Source organism: Spermophilus citellus (genome assembly GCF_964194105.1).
Source record: "Spermophilus citellus genome assembly, chromosome: 5".
NCBI classification, from domain to species: domain Eukaryota; kingdom Metazoa; phylum Chordata; class Mammalia; order Rodentia; family Sciuridae; genus Spermophilus; species Spermophilus citellus.
The window spans coordinates 81,553,476-81,569,365 of NC_138186.1; the positions used below are offsets into that span (position 1 = coordinate 81,553,476).

The following is a 15,890-nucleotide window of genomic DNA, read 5'->3' on the forward strand; positions in this document are numbered from 1 at the left end:
AAGCCTAATGATAGACAGTTATCAAATATCTAGCCTTATTTTTTTATATTCATTGTATTTTTTCAAATTTTTCAGATTTTTAAAGGAAAATTAATTTTAACATACTTTAAAACTTATAATCTTACAAAACCTTTGCTTTTCTATTTCTTTAATATTTCTTTTGTAAATAACTAAATTACACTAAAGTAGACTATTAAGACAATAATAATGTAATGCTTATTCCTTCAGCTTTCCTCGCCCCGTGAAGACTACTTGGTTAAATAGAAATGCACCAGCACAAAACAAAGATTCTGTGATTCCTACTCTTGAAAGTGTGGTCTTTGGTATTAACTACACAAAACAGTTATCACCAGATGTAAGAATTGAATATATTTATAAACCTTCTGTTTCCTCTCATTTTATTTTTCCCTTATCTTAAAAGAAATGTTTTTAACTATTTTATCTGTGAATATGGTATTTCCTTTGTTAATTATTTGGTCTCAGTAACTTAGATATCTAATTAAATATAATTGTAACAAATTGGTTAGTTCCAGTTATCTAGAATGAAAACTAACCTAATATTTTCAAAAATTTACCAAATTTAGTGAACAAAGATCTTTAAAAACCAGTTAAACTTTTAAGATTGTGACTATCAGTTCTTGGTCCCTTTAACAGAACCGGTTGAATCTTCCAAAGGAGCCTTGAAAGAACAGTGTCCAAATTGAGACCCAACTTAGAGTAGTACAAGTATAGCCATTACTATAAAAGGAAGAAGGACTTTCACTGTAAATGCAGAGTGTCTGTCCCTCATTCCTAATATGAATTTCCTTTTACCAAAAATGATAATGTAATCTGCTTGTTTATAAAAACCCACTATAACATTGTGTGTTGGTACATGCTTGTAATCCCAGATGCTCAGGAGGCTGAGGCAAGAAATTCAGTGTTAGCCTTGGCAACTTAATGAGACCCTATCTCAAAAATTGTTTTAAATAAGGGTTTGGGATGAAGATTAGTGGGAGAGCACTCCTGAGTTCAGTTCCCAGGACTGTTTAAAAAAAAAATTCACTCTAATTGAAATTACTATAGTCACATTTTATTGTGTTTACTTTTATGAACAATTCTAAGATACTGTTGAATTTCTTATATGTTTTATAGTAACTATGGTTAGCAAATGCTTAGTATATCTTTTCCAAGTTTCAAGTGGAATATATTTAGATTATTGATTACTAATATTTTGTTTTCCAAATTTGTTCTTTGTTTAGGGTTGTAGCTTCATCATTGCAGAGTCCTTCCTACATCATGCCTATCGTTTTCATTATACACTTTGTGCCACTTTGCTGCTAGCCTTCAAGGGATTGCACAGCTACTTCATTACGGTAACAGAAGAGATTCCCTCTTGTCAGAAACTAGAACTGGGTATGTTAAAAGTAGCTAGACCTGTCCTACAGTTCAAATCATTCTTTTACTCTTTTAAGAGCTTTGCCTTAGTTTTTCTATACTAAAACTATACTATTTGTGTGCTTCATTTTTACTTCTCTCAATTCCATCTTTTTCAACCCTTGTTAGTTACTTTTTGCAATATAAAATTCTTTGTTATAATATTGAGAAATAACTTCTCAATTAGTTTGTTTGAAATGAGTCTTTGTTAGGTTTTTAAAAATCATATGCAATTGTAATGCTCTTTAAAATGTGATCAGAAATTATACTAGAAAGTAAAATAATTATCTGTAAAATCATTGGAAGGTGAATATATAACAGTCTAAGCAGATTGTGGGTACTTGGAATATTTTCATATGCATTTGATTTTAAGTTAGTTCAGATCTCTATTCCTTTTATGTTACTTTAGGAAATAAGAGCATTACTCTGTATTTTAACAAACATTTTGAAAATTACTTAAATCATTTAAAAATAATCAAGCTTCAGTTTTAATCTGAGTGATGTCTACATATATGTTATAGTACATAATAAAAATCATATTGCATTGATTTTATATAATATTTGTAGTTCCCAAAATGCTTTTACATACATCCTTTCACAGAAGATAAAGTACTGGAATCGGCAAATAAGTTTTTTTCAGACTTTCTATGGTACTTTTATAAGCTTTTATTTTCAAATACTAGCTCATAAAAGGCACAAATATCTCTTCAGAATTATTTTTATCATTATATAATTGAAATTGCTTTTAAAATTTTACTTAAATCTATATTATTTATATATTTCTTTTTTCCTCTAGGATCTCAAATTTTAACAATATTGATGCATTATTAAAAATATTGATGCATCACTATTACTAAAACTAGTTCATGGGTTTGAAACTAATTAGGCTATTTTTTTAATTGTTACAAAACAGTTGCAAGGATCAGTACTTACCCCACTTTAATTCAGCCCTCAGAAAATGCTGGAAATTGTACCATTGACTATCAAGGGATTACTCTAGTGATTTAATTAATTCTATTATTTAATCAGTTCCTTTCACACATTCTTCACTTTACTAGGCACAGGTATTAAGTGTTCAGAATGTTTGATTCAGTAATCTACACAGATACACAAGCAAAAGGAAAATGTGTTTATTCTTTTTTGACCATGTATTCTTCCTCAGAACAAAACTAGTAGTGTGGAAAAGATAACCTTTTGATCTTAGTCTCTGAAATACTCTTTTTTCCTTGTTATTTCATGTACTTTGACTTTCCTATTTCTTTTACAAAAATTCTTTATAAGACTCCTGCCTCAAATGTAAATTGTTTAAATGTTTTCTTTCGAGAATGAAGAAATCATTTATACAGTAGAGCTAATTTAGTCTTTTCTTTATCCTCAATTAATGGAAAAATTATGTTTAAATTTTTTTAATTTTGTAAAATTAAAACTCAAAAACATTTTCTTAGAAGAATATAGTGTCAAATACTATAAAACAATACTGTAATTAAATTCAAGGAGGCATTATCATTGTGCTTAAGCAAATACATTTGGAACTGTTTCTCTCATTTTCTCACTTTGCATCTGTCAATACAAAGTGGTTTTCATTTGTAAGTAAGGAGATTGAAAAAAAATCAGATATGGTGCATAAGTCAGAAAGGAAAGGTGAAGACACCCAAAAGGCAGGGGGTGTGAAGTTGCTCTAGGAATAACACCTCCTATCAGTGTAATTCCCTTGGGCTTTTTATTAGCACTTACTTTTGTGTTTTGTCAGTCTCTGTGTAAGGTGCTGAGGGAAGTATAGTCTCTGTATTCAAAAAACTTTGACTTCTTTTCCCTCTCCTTTCATAGCAACTATAATAAGAAATCAGCTCAGCATTGGGATGGGCAGGAAAAACTTACCTGACAAAGCAAGGCTTCTTGTAGTTTTAATATGAGATAGGCCTATAAATGCCTTTGTAAAGATGTCTGTCTGCATGTAATATTCAAGTTGATGTAACATATAATATTTACAAATGAAAAAATGCATGAATCACATTTTTAACCTAGGGAAAAATATTTCTAAAAAATTATTTTATTGGTAAACTATATAATTAGTAATTAAGCAAAAACATTTTAAAATCAGAGCCTTATTTCAAATAGCATAGACAGTGGTAGCACTTTATTAGTATTCTATTAATATAACTTCAGTATGATAATTCATTAAAAAATAATATCTTTAATTTTCCTTCAAGTAAGTATGGCTTTTGTTATATAACTTTGGGCTTATTTGTGTAATATAGGAAATCATAATTTAAAAAGCCCTTAAATTTAATTCCAGGAGCCAGTTACTAAATGAATGTAAACTGTATTCCAGATAACTTACTTAATTATTTTATCAGATAATAAAATTCTAAAGTAAACCCAGTTGGTTTTAGATAATTTAATAGTAGAAATAGAATAAAATTATTAGGGTCTTACACTTATATTTACTCAATACATTTGTTGGATGGATGGATGTATACATGGAGTAGTGCAATACAGTTTCATTGTTACTTGAAAAAATATAGGTATCAACACATAGCTATGACAATTTCCTAGGGTTTTTTAAAATCAAGACTCATCTTCATTAAATACTTACTGATAATACTGTTTGTTCTTAAACTTTTCTTTACTATTTGTGTTTTCTTCTTTTCATTATATATTTTAGTTTATTATTAAATATATCCAGAGAACATCTAAAAATGTTCCTAACTATTCAAAATAAAAATATTTGTTATATATTCTGAACTTATCAACAGTTTATTGTTATACTAGCAAAATAAGATTTTAGACACTAACATATTTTTATAATATACTGTCAACTAAGCATCACTGTATTTACTAGTTTTAATAAATGGATATAAAATATTGTTATATTTCCTGTTTTTCTTGAGTTTTCAAATAAAACTTAAATATACTTAAAATTCTTAAATTCTTTTTATATATATATATATATATATATTTTTTATTGATTGTTCAAAACATTACAGAGCTCATGATATATCATCTTTCATACATTAGACTCAATTGGGTTTTGAACTCCCATTTTTACCCCAAATACAGATTGCAGAATCACAACTGTTACATACTCACATTATTACATAATGGCATATTAGTGACTGTTGTATTCTGCTACCTTTCCTATCCCCTACTATCCCCCCTCCTCTCCCCTCCCCTCCCATCTTCCCTCTCTACCTCCTCTGCTGAATTGAAAAATTCTTAAATTCTATCATGCTTTGAAAAATTTATCTAAGCTCTGTTCCCAATTCTTTTTTAAAATAATACCTTGAGGTCCTTTCTGCTTTTTGCCTTTTCCTTTTCTCCTAGATGAATGATGTACATTTTTTGATGATATTAGTTGAATATTGGTTTGATGCAAGGAGCTCTACTGAAAATTAGAGTCAAGACTTCTGGAGTCTAGGTTTTGGCAAGTCACATAACTTGTGAGCCCTAGTATCTCTACTTATGAAAGCAGGGAGTTGACCTACTAATCTCTGAGAATCCTGCTAACACTAAAATTCTAAGTCAGAGAAATTAAAACATAAAAATAACATCAGAATATGGAATGTTGAGTGACACAAATATCTTAATTTTAAAAAGTAATATAAAGGTGAATGTACATCATTTGTAATTCTGATAAGCTAATTAACTAACTGCACTGTCAGATCAATACTAAATCTGTTAACAAGTTGGAAAATTCTAGTAAATTTTGTTGTAAAAGGAGTATAGTAACTAGTGCTGTGTACAATCCTTATAACTAGCCAAGGCCAACATGCAGGTCCTTTATCAACGCCTTCTCAGAAGAAAACAGCCAAGAACCCAGAAAGACACCTGTGTAGGTATGTTTACAAATAGGTTAATTAAATAATCCCTTTTAATTAATATGGAATTTTGCTTTAGTGTAAAATTCATTAATTTATAAATATAGTTTATTACCACCACTTTAAAGAACTTACTAGTAAGATCATTTTTCTTTGTAGATAAATTTGGGTTAATTTCTTAATTAATTTGTAGTACTGAATTTTTTTATATAAAATGAAAAATGGTAATTGCAAAGATCTCTTTGACTGTTTCAATAATCTTTTGAGTGTCTACAAATACCACTTTTTCAAAACTGTATATTGCCAGAAATTGGTTAAATTTAATGGTAAAAACTAAAGCTAGTTTCATACATTGCAGAGATAAAAGAGAGAAATATCCTCAGTATTTGGTTTTGTGTTTTTAGTTAATTTGCTTATATTTTTGTTGTTCTAAGTTAAAAAAAATAAATAACATCCAGTCACTAATATCCTGATATTACATATGTTAAGGGAAATTTGACCTAGCAACCCCACTTCTGACAATCTTATCATAAATATATATGTACAAGCTTATAAGTGTGTGTATATATATATATATGTTTTATATATGTGTATACATATGTTTATATGTTTTTATATATACATATGTATATATATATATTTATATTTATATATACACACACACACAAGCAAGTTTATTGCTGTATTGTTCTTTGTAACAAAACACTAAAAAGATAATGACCATTATTTGGGCAAAGAGTGGAACATGGAAGAAATTATGATGCACCCACAGCAAGGAATGTAGTCATTTAAGAAAATGCTTTAAGAAATTTAAAATTTTATTTTACTTTAAGTCATGTAAGAAAATTCTGTGTAGGACTACTGTGAGAAAAAAAGATGAAAAACAATGTATACACACAACCTCATTTTTAAAAAAGTTTTACTCATAAACACGCACATACACACACACATGTATATTTGAAAAATGTGAATATTTTGAAAATATATAAATATTTTGAAAAATATGTAAGGCTATGTTCTAAATTGTAACTCTGAACAGGCGAGAGGAGCCAGTCCCCCCAAAACAATTTAAATCACATTTATACATTTCTATAAAATTGCCATGTTGTGTCATATGTCTCTTTAAAAGAAAATATAATTAAAATGGCATTTTAAACTCCCTAAATGATTTTGAAATATTTCAAATCTGACTTTGAAATTATCTTGTGCTTTTATATATTCCTTAAGATGATGTTTGCATTGAAGTAACTCTCATTAGCTATAATTGAAATCTACCATTTTATGCTTTTAGCCTTTTGTATGTAAATGTTACAAAAATGTGTTAAACTTAAAAAGTTTATTTTTTTAAATTCAGATGTAGGCTATATAACCTACAGAAGTAATTTTAATGATTTTCTTTTATCATAAGAAAAGATCATGAGTACTATGAAATCAGTTTTTAGCATAAGGAAGTTGTGATTTAATGCAGACTTTGCTGATAATTAACTTTAGTTTTGGAAAACCTAACACTAGGTTAGGTATAAGGTTTCACTATTAGGTAAATCAGTTTTACGTAATTTACCTAATAGTGAAGAGACTTATGAATTCAGCTAATGAGTGAATTTTAGGATATCGTAGACTGTATTCCTGCTTTTGTATGAGAATAATCAAGCTTGCTTTCACAACAAGATGATGAAATTTTGGGTGATCATGACTCTGCCTTTTTAGTACTTAAAACTATAGTTTGTTTGATTTCTAGTTTTAAAAAGGTTTGATTTCTAGTTAAAAATTAAGTATATCTAAAGATGATATTTTAGGTCTTAATGTAATTCGTTCCTTTATAAAAAATAACATCTTTATATACCATTAGTTTTTGTATTCCCTTGTAAGTATTGCCTTTTTTAATTGTAAATTATACATTGCTTATAGATCATTGTGGCATACATTAAATGAATCAGGATTGTATGGCAAAAAATTGCTTCACTATAAGAATTTCTTATTGAGTGTGCTGGGAATGTCACTCAGTGGTAGAGTGCTTGCCTGTGCAAGGCATGTGTTCAATCCTCAGTACCAGGAAAACAAACCAACAGAAAATCTTGTAGAAAAACTAAAGTTTATTAAACTAAGTTAGTAGCCAACTTTTTATTGAAAAGGATTCTGTTGCCCATTTTCATTAAATAGCCCACAACCTAGGTATGTTTTAAATATGTTCTATTTTCAAAAATTTATTTTACCTTAACTTTTATATAAAAAGCAAAGCATAATCACATATAACAAAATATTAAACTTTACTGTAAATTGTAAAATATGAAATGCAGAAAAACTTAATTATGTTTTTTCTTTTCTATGACACTGTTTTACAAGTTACCTACATATATAGTCAATATTTTCTTGGCCATGTTGGCCTCTTGTGAGAACTGAAACACATTAATGATCAGAACATTGAATTAATAATCATATTACCTAGTTAATTAATGTGTTTATGAAAATATATTACAGTGAAAATTTATTGAATGTAGCCAATATATTTCTCAATCTTTTGGTTGTTTAAAGGGAATTTGTTTATATAATTTCAAAGGCAGTTTTCAGATCTAACACTTAAATATTTCCTCTAATTACTCTTTACTCCTTTCAGAGGAAATGGATGTAGAAGCTCGTCTTACTGAACTATGTGAAGAAGTTAAGGTACTTGGATTTTTAAAATTCACATTATCAAGTTATTTGAATGGTTTCTGTTTTTCTATTGTAAATATTTTGTCTAAGAAAACTTAATTATTTATCTTACTTAAAATACAAATATAATTCAGTTGATCATGGTAGAACCATAATTTAGTTGATCAAAATAATTTGACTTCAGCATAAAATTATCATTTTAAAAGTATTTTATTTCGCATATGAATGAAGTATAAATAAAGCACATTACTAATCAAAAGTATACATTTTCTTCTACTCATTCAAATTTTTTTGGACATATTTTTAAAATATTACTTAAGGGGCTGGGGATGTGGCTCAAGCAGAAACGTGCTCGCCTGGCATGCACGGGCGCTGGGTTCGATCCTCAGCACCACATAAAAGTAAAATAAAGATGTTGTGTCCGCCGAAAACTGAAAAATAAATATTAAAAAATTCTCTCTCTCTTTAAAAAAAAATCACTTAAACTTGTATATCATGTTTTTTATTTTAAAAAATGACATTTTAAAAATGACAAATTGTGCTTAATTCCCAGAATCACAAAGAAAAAAAAAGGCAGTTCTAATTCAACAAAACAATTTTTATCATCTTTGCAGTTAAATTGAATAGATTTTTGTTTTTCTTTTTCTTTTTTTATTTTTCATTGTTTGTTTATTTATTCTTCTCTAGGAGACTAAATGCTTTAACTATTTAATAAGTTCACTGTGTATTCATTTTGGTCAACTATATTAAAGATAAAATCAGAGGCTTAAATCAACAATCTTATGTATTTTATGTGAAGTGTATTTTTGCTTAAAAACTTTAATGAGGATTAGGGGCTGAGGATATGGCTCAGTTGGTAGAGTGCTTTCCTCGAATGCAGAAGGCCCTGTGTTCAATCCGCAGCAACACCACCCCCCCCCCCACCGCAAAAAAAAAGAAGAAAGAAAATTTAATGAGGACTAGATTCTTTTGAAAAAGTTATTTACCTTTTCCTTAAAAAGTTGTTCACATACAAGATATATATGTAATTTTGTATTCTAAGAGGATTTCCCCACAATTCAAATAAGTATTTTCTTTACAACCAATGGTCTTATAATCTTTGCCCAAAAGAACAGTAAACACTTTAAAGTAATCTTAAGATGTATGCAGTTAGTAGGAAAATTTCTGGAGTGTTTCACTGAGAGATTGAAAAATTTGAATGAATTAACATATTTTACTATGGCAAGAAAAATAATCACCGAAAGATATCAGTTTGTCTCATTAATCATTTTAATGAATTGAAATCAAATTCCCTTTGGGAATTTAAACTTGTATTTTAAAAATCTTTTCAAGAAACATAAAAAAGACTAAGAAAAGCTTTAAAAGTAATACAAATGTAGAAGATATTTAAATATATATAAAATGTAGAAGATATTTAAATATATATAAAACTACAATAAGATAAATAGGAAAATAGTTTTTCTTCTCTTAAAATGATAGGCAAGTCAGTCAAGTTAAATAGCACTGAAAGACATCAATTTGTAATAACTAAGTATATGATAAAATATGATGAACATTGGGATTATAAGTGATGTAAGCTTTAGCCCTTTGTGCCATACCAGAGAAGTAGTTCTAAATGGACTAAATAGTTAAATTTTCAAAAAAATTAGAAATATAAGTAGTCTATTTTGGAATATAGAATGACTCCTTCAGACTAATAGTAAAGTACAAAATAAAATAAGCTAAGGATGATCCAAAACTCCTTTATAACAAAATACACTATAAATTTAAAGCAAGCCATAAATTAGAGGACAATGTTTGTAATATTTAAAACAGGCAAATGATTACTACTCACAATATATAAGGAGCTCCTGTGTACCAATTTCAAAATAACACCCTTGGGCTGGAGATATAACTTAATCAGTAGAGTGCTTGCCTCACATGGACTAGGCCTTGGGTTCAATCCCCAGCACCACAAAAAAAGAAAAAAAAAAAAAAACACCCTTGTTAAAAAGTGATACACAGAGGGAATATACAAATTGGCAATTCTTAGAACAATTTAAGCTACTTAATTTGATACTTAGTATTACTGAAAAACAGGAAAATACAGGTTTAAATAAAGAGTTTGATTGGATTGGGTTTGACCCAGGAAATTTGCAAAAACAAGAGTGACTGCTAATCTCCATTGTAGGTAAGGATAATAGGGAAACTAGTAATGGCATATGTTGTTAATGATGGTTTAAATTAATTTTTTAAGGTAACTTATCACTCTGTTTTAAAAATATTTATTTAGTGCATGTTACCTCCCATGCAAGTTATTTAAAATTCTGTTTTATAAAAGTACTCACATGTGTACACAAATATGATAAAGAATCTCATGAATTATATAGACTCATATAGTCATTTAAAAGAATTAAGTAAATCTCTATGCATTGACATGGATTACTTAAGAAATATTTATTCAGTGAAACTCCACATCACGTACAACCATATGAATAGGATCCTAATTAGAATAAGTTATACTCCATGTATGTAAAAATATGTCAAAATATACTCCACTGTGTATTTATTGGTCTATGATGGCAGATAGTGTTTTCATGCTGAAAAGCTCTTTATGTTAAAAGTAAATTGATGATAAATATGAACTTTTATATATATATATATATATATATATAAAGTTATAAGCTCTGTATTTGATCATGTTCATGTGATTACATTGAAAATAATTTTTTAGGTTCTTAACAGTAATATAGAAAAGAATAGCATGAGAATTGTAAAGGGGAATTTTATCAAAGTAATTCATATAGTATACGATCATTGCTAAAAAGTTTGTTTGGGTACACATATATAAGTTCTTGTATGTAAATGGACATCATAAAATCTTACAACATTGCCTAAGGTAAAATTTTAACAACAAAGAGCAGACAAAAGCTATAATGACTATATTAAGAGTTTTTAAAAATCAGTAATAAAACATGTAATTAGTTTTTCATATTAGCCCAAAGTAGACACCTAATTACAAAAAAGGTTAATAAGTATATGAAAAATATTCAGTCTCAGAAACTATCACAGAAACAAACATTTACTCTGATACAATTTTTAATCTGTCAAATTGGCTGCATTTTTTTTTTAACAGTGTTTCTTGAGATGTGATGAGGGTACAGACTTGTATACCTTGTAGATCTTTTTCAGAGATTAGTTTGGTGGTATGTATCCAAAAAAAAAAAAAAAAAGTATCCTATCTCAATCTATACCAAAGAAATACTCAAAAGATTCATATGATTATATACAATGTTGTAAAAACATTAACCTGAATTATAGCCAACAGTAAAATGGTTAATGAATTATGGGATACTCATTATCTAAAAAAGTTTGCAGCCTTTAAAAAATGTTTGATGATGTAGGAAAACAATCATATTGTGTTGTCCAGGGAAAATGGTCTAAAAGCATATGTGATTTTAGATTTTGTTCTATGTATATAACAAAAAAAATTGAAATGATTGTTCTGAAAAATGTATATGTTTAAAATAAGATAGTGAATATACAAAAGTAAAGTCTCTTTGTCTTACATTTATGCATATAAAAGATCTTTTCAAACTTAATTATGATTTCCATTTTTAAATAAAAATAATTTTATCATTATTTATTTTGAGATGTATTATTAAATATTTGTGCAAACCAGAGGAGTAATTTATGTATACTTGAAGGGATATTCTCTCAGAACCTTGGTGCTGTGATCCCTAGGAAATGAAATAATAAATAACATCTAGATAGCCTTGTTTTCAGGAAAAAGTAGAGAGAGTAACATATATCTACTTGTATTAGACTATACTTGGTACAGTGTTTCTTTCATTAATTACACAGTGTTATCTAATTACTCTCAAATGTTTATCCAACTGTTTTTCTTCTAAACTCCATTAAAATAATCCTTGGGACAATAATACTACAGGTTTCAGTTTATGCTAGTTTGTTACATTTTAATCTCTGTATCTTGTTTTAATCTCTGTATGTTGTTAATAGAGGCTTGAAAAAGTTTTTAGCTTCATTTATAAAATCATTTCCTAGAGCAGAACACAATCTAGTTTCTTAATGTTAACAAATCCCTATTTATCTGTGTTTTCTCAGTTTGCTTCCATTCCAGAATTCTAAGTTTTCCAAAAAATTTGGGGGGGCTTTTTTCTAAATGAAGCCTGTTAATTTCTCATTCATTCATTTATTCCTTTAGTAAATATTTATCAAATTACTACTGTGTGTCAGTAACTAAAGTTATAAGAACAGATAGAATGTAATCATAATGCCTTTACTTCTTAATTTTGCTTAATTTTTGTTATATGTTATTAGTAGGATAAATCAATGGAAGCTTTATTTGGATGAGGAAAGAAAAATCTGCTAAACTGTAAACCTCAAAAAGAAGTGAAAATAAGTAGAAGCATCATGTAATATATAGCATTTGGGAGTATATAGATGGTAATTAAAACTTTGGGAGTGAATTTCAGCATTCCTGTAAAGACTTGACGACTACTACCATTTCCTAGGGAAATGAAGTCATTCATCTGTGTAGTTAAGATAGATTTAGTGTTACCAGTAATTGAAATACAAATTTTTACACCAAGATAATGAATTAAAGAATATCCTGCCCTCATAACAAAAATACCTGCCCCCACCAGAAACAATCATTCTGATTTATAGTCTTTTATTAGTCTTTATTTTTTCAAGAAAACTAGTTGCATTTTATAAGAGTCTTCATGTCACATTAAAATTTAGTACTCAACTTTCATGATCAGTTCACATGAATAAAAAATGCAATAATTTATTACCACTTTTAGAACATTGCTAATAGTATTTTATAATGGTGTGTCTACCTGTTTTCTCATCTATTAATCTTTGTATCTCAGGAATATACACGCCAACATTTAAAATGCAATTGAAAAAAGTAGTGGATAAATTATATGTTAGAAAAAAGAAAGCAAATGGTTAACAAGTTTGTATAAGAAATACCCACAAATGAAACAGAACCTGACAATATAGAAGTGAGAGGGAAGACAATTTTCCCTTTTCCAAAAGTATTTGAGTCCATTTTGAGGAATTGTGGGTATTTTTAAGTGCTTCACATAGCTGATTGGGGAAGAAAATTTTAAGATCATGTTATCTTTCAAAAATATTTGTAACTTTCATTGGGATTTATGCATTATATTTAAAATTCCTAGTATTTGAGTGTTAGAAGTTGATCATTCTATATAAAATTTTGATGGATAATTTTAGAGTATAGTTGATGTTATTTCAATAATAAAATACCTCAGATATTAAAATATTGGTCAAATTATTAAAAATTGCTTTGGTAACTATCAGTTAAGTAGAAAATCATTGGTCAGTTGGTCTTTCTCTAAAACCCTGTGTCTGCATATACATATTTCTTTTTTAAACCAAAAATTTGCCTTTGTACTAATATTCTGAGCAGCATAATTATATGTATTGCAAGTCTCCAGAAGTAGTGGCATGTTTTTCTTGTCATTTCAGAAAATAGAAAATCCTGATGAACTGGCAGAACTTATAAATATGAATCTTGCTCAACTTTGCTCACTTCTAATGGCTTTATGGGGACAGTTTCTGGAAGTTGTAACACTACATGAAGAATTAAGAATATTATTAGCACAGGAGCACCATACCTTGAGGGTAAGTTAAAGAAAAGTAATATTCAGAAATTTTAATGAGTATTATTTATCTTTAGAAAACCCTTATGAATAAAAAGTCTGATTGATAAATCAGAAAAGAGACATTTATCATTGTTTTATTTCTAAAGTTAATACAGTTAAGTATATGATTTCTTAGTAACAACCCCTACTAGTTAAAATTCCCAGAAGAATTAAAAATTAATATAAAGTACTTCCAGTCTCTTCATCAGAATCACAAATTAACATTTTGGCACATTTTCACCTTCATTCGCTCTTTTTGGCTAGAGATATATACAAATAAATATATTCATATATGTATTTTTTTCCTTTGCCATTTGATAATTATAGACATACATTCTTTAGTTCAGCATATATTTCCTAAAAACAAAGATGTTCTTTCACTTAACTACTAATATGACCAACTTTAGACTATTTTATTTTGTACAATACAGAGACCTAATATATGGTCCATATTTAAATTTTACTATTTGCCTTAATCATGTCCTATATGACAAGTTTTTCTTCCTATTTCCAGGATCAAATTCCAGATCCTAACATAGCATTCAAATTTAATGTCCCTTTAGGTACAGTTAATCTGGAATAATTTCTCATCTTTTCTTTGTCTGTAATGACTCTGATTTTTTTTGAAGAGGTTCAGTAATTAGTTGGATAGACTATCCTTCAGTTTGGGTTTGTATTATAGTTCCTGGAGATTCATTTTAAGGTTGAGATGATAGATACAATGTTAGTATGGATACATTTTATTTTATTTTATTTATTTATTTTTATTGGTTGTTCACAACTTTACAAAGCTCTTGACATATCATACTTCATACATTAGATTGAAGTGGGTTATGAACCCCCAATTTTACCCCAGATGCAGATTGCAGAATCACTTTGGTTACACATCCACAATTTTACATAATGCCCTATTAGTAATTGTTGTATTCTGCTACCTTTCCTATCCCCTACTATCCCCCCTCCCCTCCCCTCCTTTCTTCTCTCTCTACCCCATCTACTGTAATTCATTTCTCTTCTTGTTTATTTTCCCATTCCCCTCACAACCTCTTATATGTAATTTTGTATAGCAATGAGGGTCTCCCTTCATTTCCATGCAATTTTCCTCATCTCTCCCTTTCCCTCCCATCTCATGTCACTGATTAATGTTACTCTTTTCTTCCTACTCTTCCTCCCTGCTCTGTTCATATTTGCTCTCATTATATCAAAGAAGACATTTGGTATTTGTTTTTTAGGGATTGGCTAGCTTCACTAAGCATAATCTGCTCTAGTGCCGTCCATTTCCCTGCAAATTCTATGATTTTGTCATTTTTTATTGCTGCATAGTACTCCATTGTGTATAGATGCCACATTTTTTTTATCCATTCATCTATTGAGGGGCATCTGGGTTGGTTCCACAGTCTAGCAATTGTGAATTGTGCTGCTATGAACATCGATGTGGCAGTATCCCTGTAGCATGCTCTTTTAAGGTCTTCAGGGAATAGTCCGAGAAGGGCAGTAGCAGGGTCAAATGGTGGTTCCATTCCCATCTTTCCCAGGAATCTCCAAACTGCTTTCCAAATTGGCCGCACCAATTTGCAGTCCCACCAGCAATGTACAAGTGTACCCTTTTCTCCACATCCTCGCCAGCACTTGTTGTTGTTTGACTTCATAGTGGCTGCCAATCTTACTGGAGTGAGATGGTATCTTAGGGTGGTTTTGATTTGCATTTCTCTGACTGCTAGAGATGGTGAGCATTTTTTCATGTACTTGTCGATTGATTGTATGTCCTCCTCTGAGAAGTGTCTGTTCAGGTCCTTGGCCCATTTGTTGATTGGGTTATTTGTTATCTTATTGTCTAATTTTTTGAGTTCTTTGTATACTCTGGATATTAGGGCTCTATCTGAAGTGTGAGGCGTAAAAATTTGTTCCCAAGATGTAGGCTCCCTATTTACCTCTCTTATTGTTTCTCTTGCTGAGAAAAAACTTTTAAGTTTAATTAAGTCCCATTTGTTGATTCTTGTTGTTAACTCTTGTGCTATGGGTGTCCTATTAAGGAATTTGGAGCCCGACCCCACAATCTGTAGATTGGAGCCAACTTTTTCTTCTATCAGACGCAGAGTCTCTGGTTTGATATCAAGCTCCTTGATCCATTTTGAGTTAACTTTTGTGCATGGCGAGAGAAAGGGATTCAGTTTCATTTTGTTGCATATGGATTTCCAGTTTTCCCAACACCATTTGTTGAAGATGCTATCCTTCCTCCATTGCATGCTTTTAGCCCCTTTATCAAATATAAGATAGTTGTAACTTTGTGGATTAGTCTCTATGTCCTCTATTCTAAACCATTAGTCCACCC

At 29.3% G+C, this 15,890-nt stretch overlaps 1 protein-coding gene across 11 annotated transcripts in view; it reads left to right on the forward strand.

Annotated features, from left to right (window-relative positions):
- The window catches only part of FAM135A (family with sequence similarity 135 member A), a 108,741-nt gene that overhangs the window by 46,759 nt on the left and 46,092 nt on the right, over positions 1 to 15,890 (forward strand). For 7 of the 11 annotated variants that reach the window (XM_081295549.1, XM_081295546.1, XM_081295555.1 and 4 more), the window contains 5 exons: positions 229 to 355; positions 1,242 to 1,395; positions 5,175 to 5,252; positions 7,849 to 7,898; positions 13,383 to 13,538. In XM_081295549.1, the coding sequence (XP_081151675.1) occupies positions 229 to 355; positions 1,242 to 1,395; positions 5,175 to 5,252; positions 7,849 to 7,898; positions 13,383 to 13,538 (565 nt within the window). Of the gene's footprint in view, positions 1 to 228; positions 356 to 1,241; positions 1,396 to 5,174; positions 5,253 to 7,848; positions 7,899 to 13,382; positions 13,539 to 15,890 lie in introns of those variants that run through there. The other 4 variants (XM_081295551.1, XM_081295554.1, XM_081295548.1 and 1 more) reach the window with 2 other exon arrangements.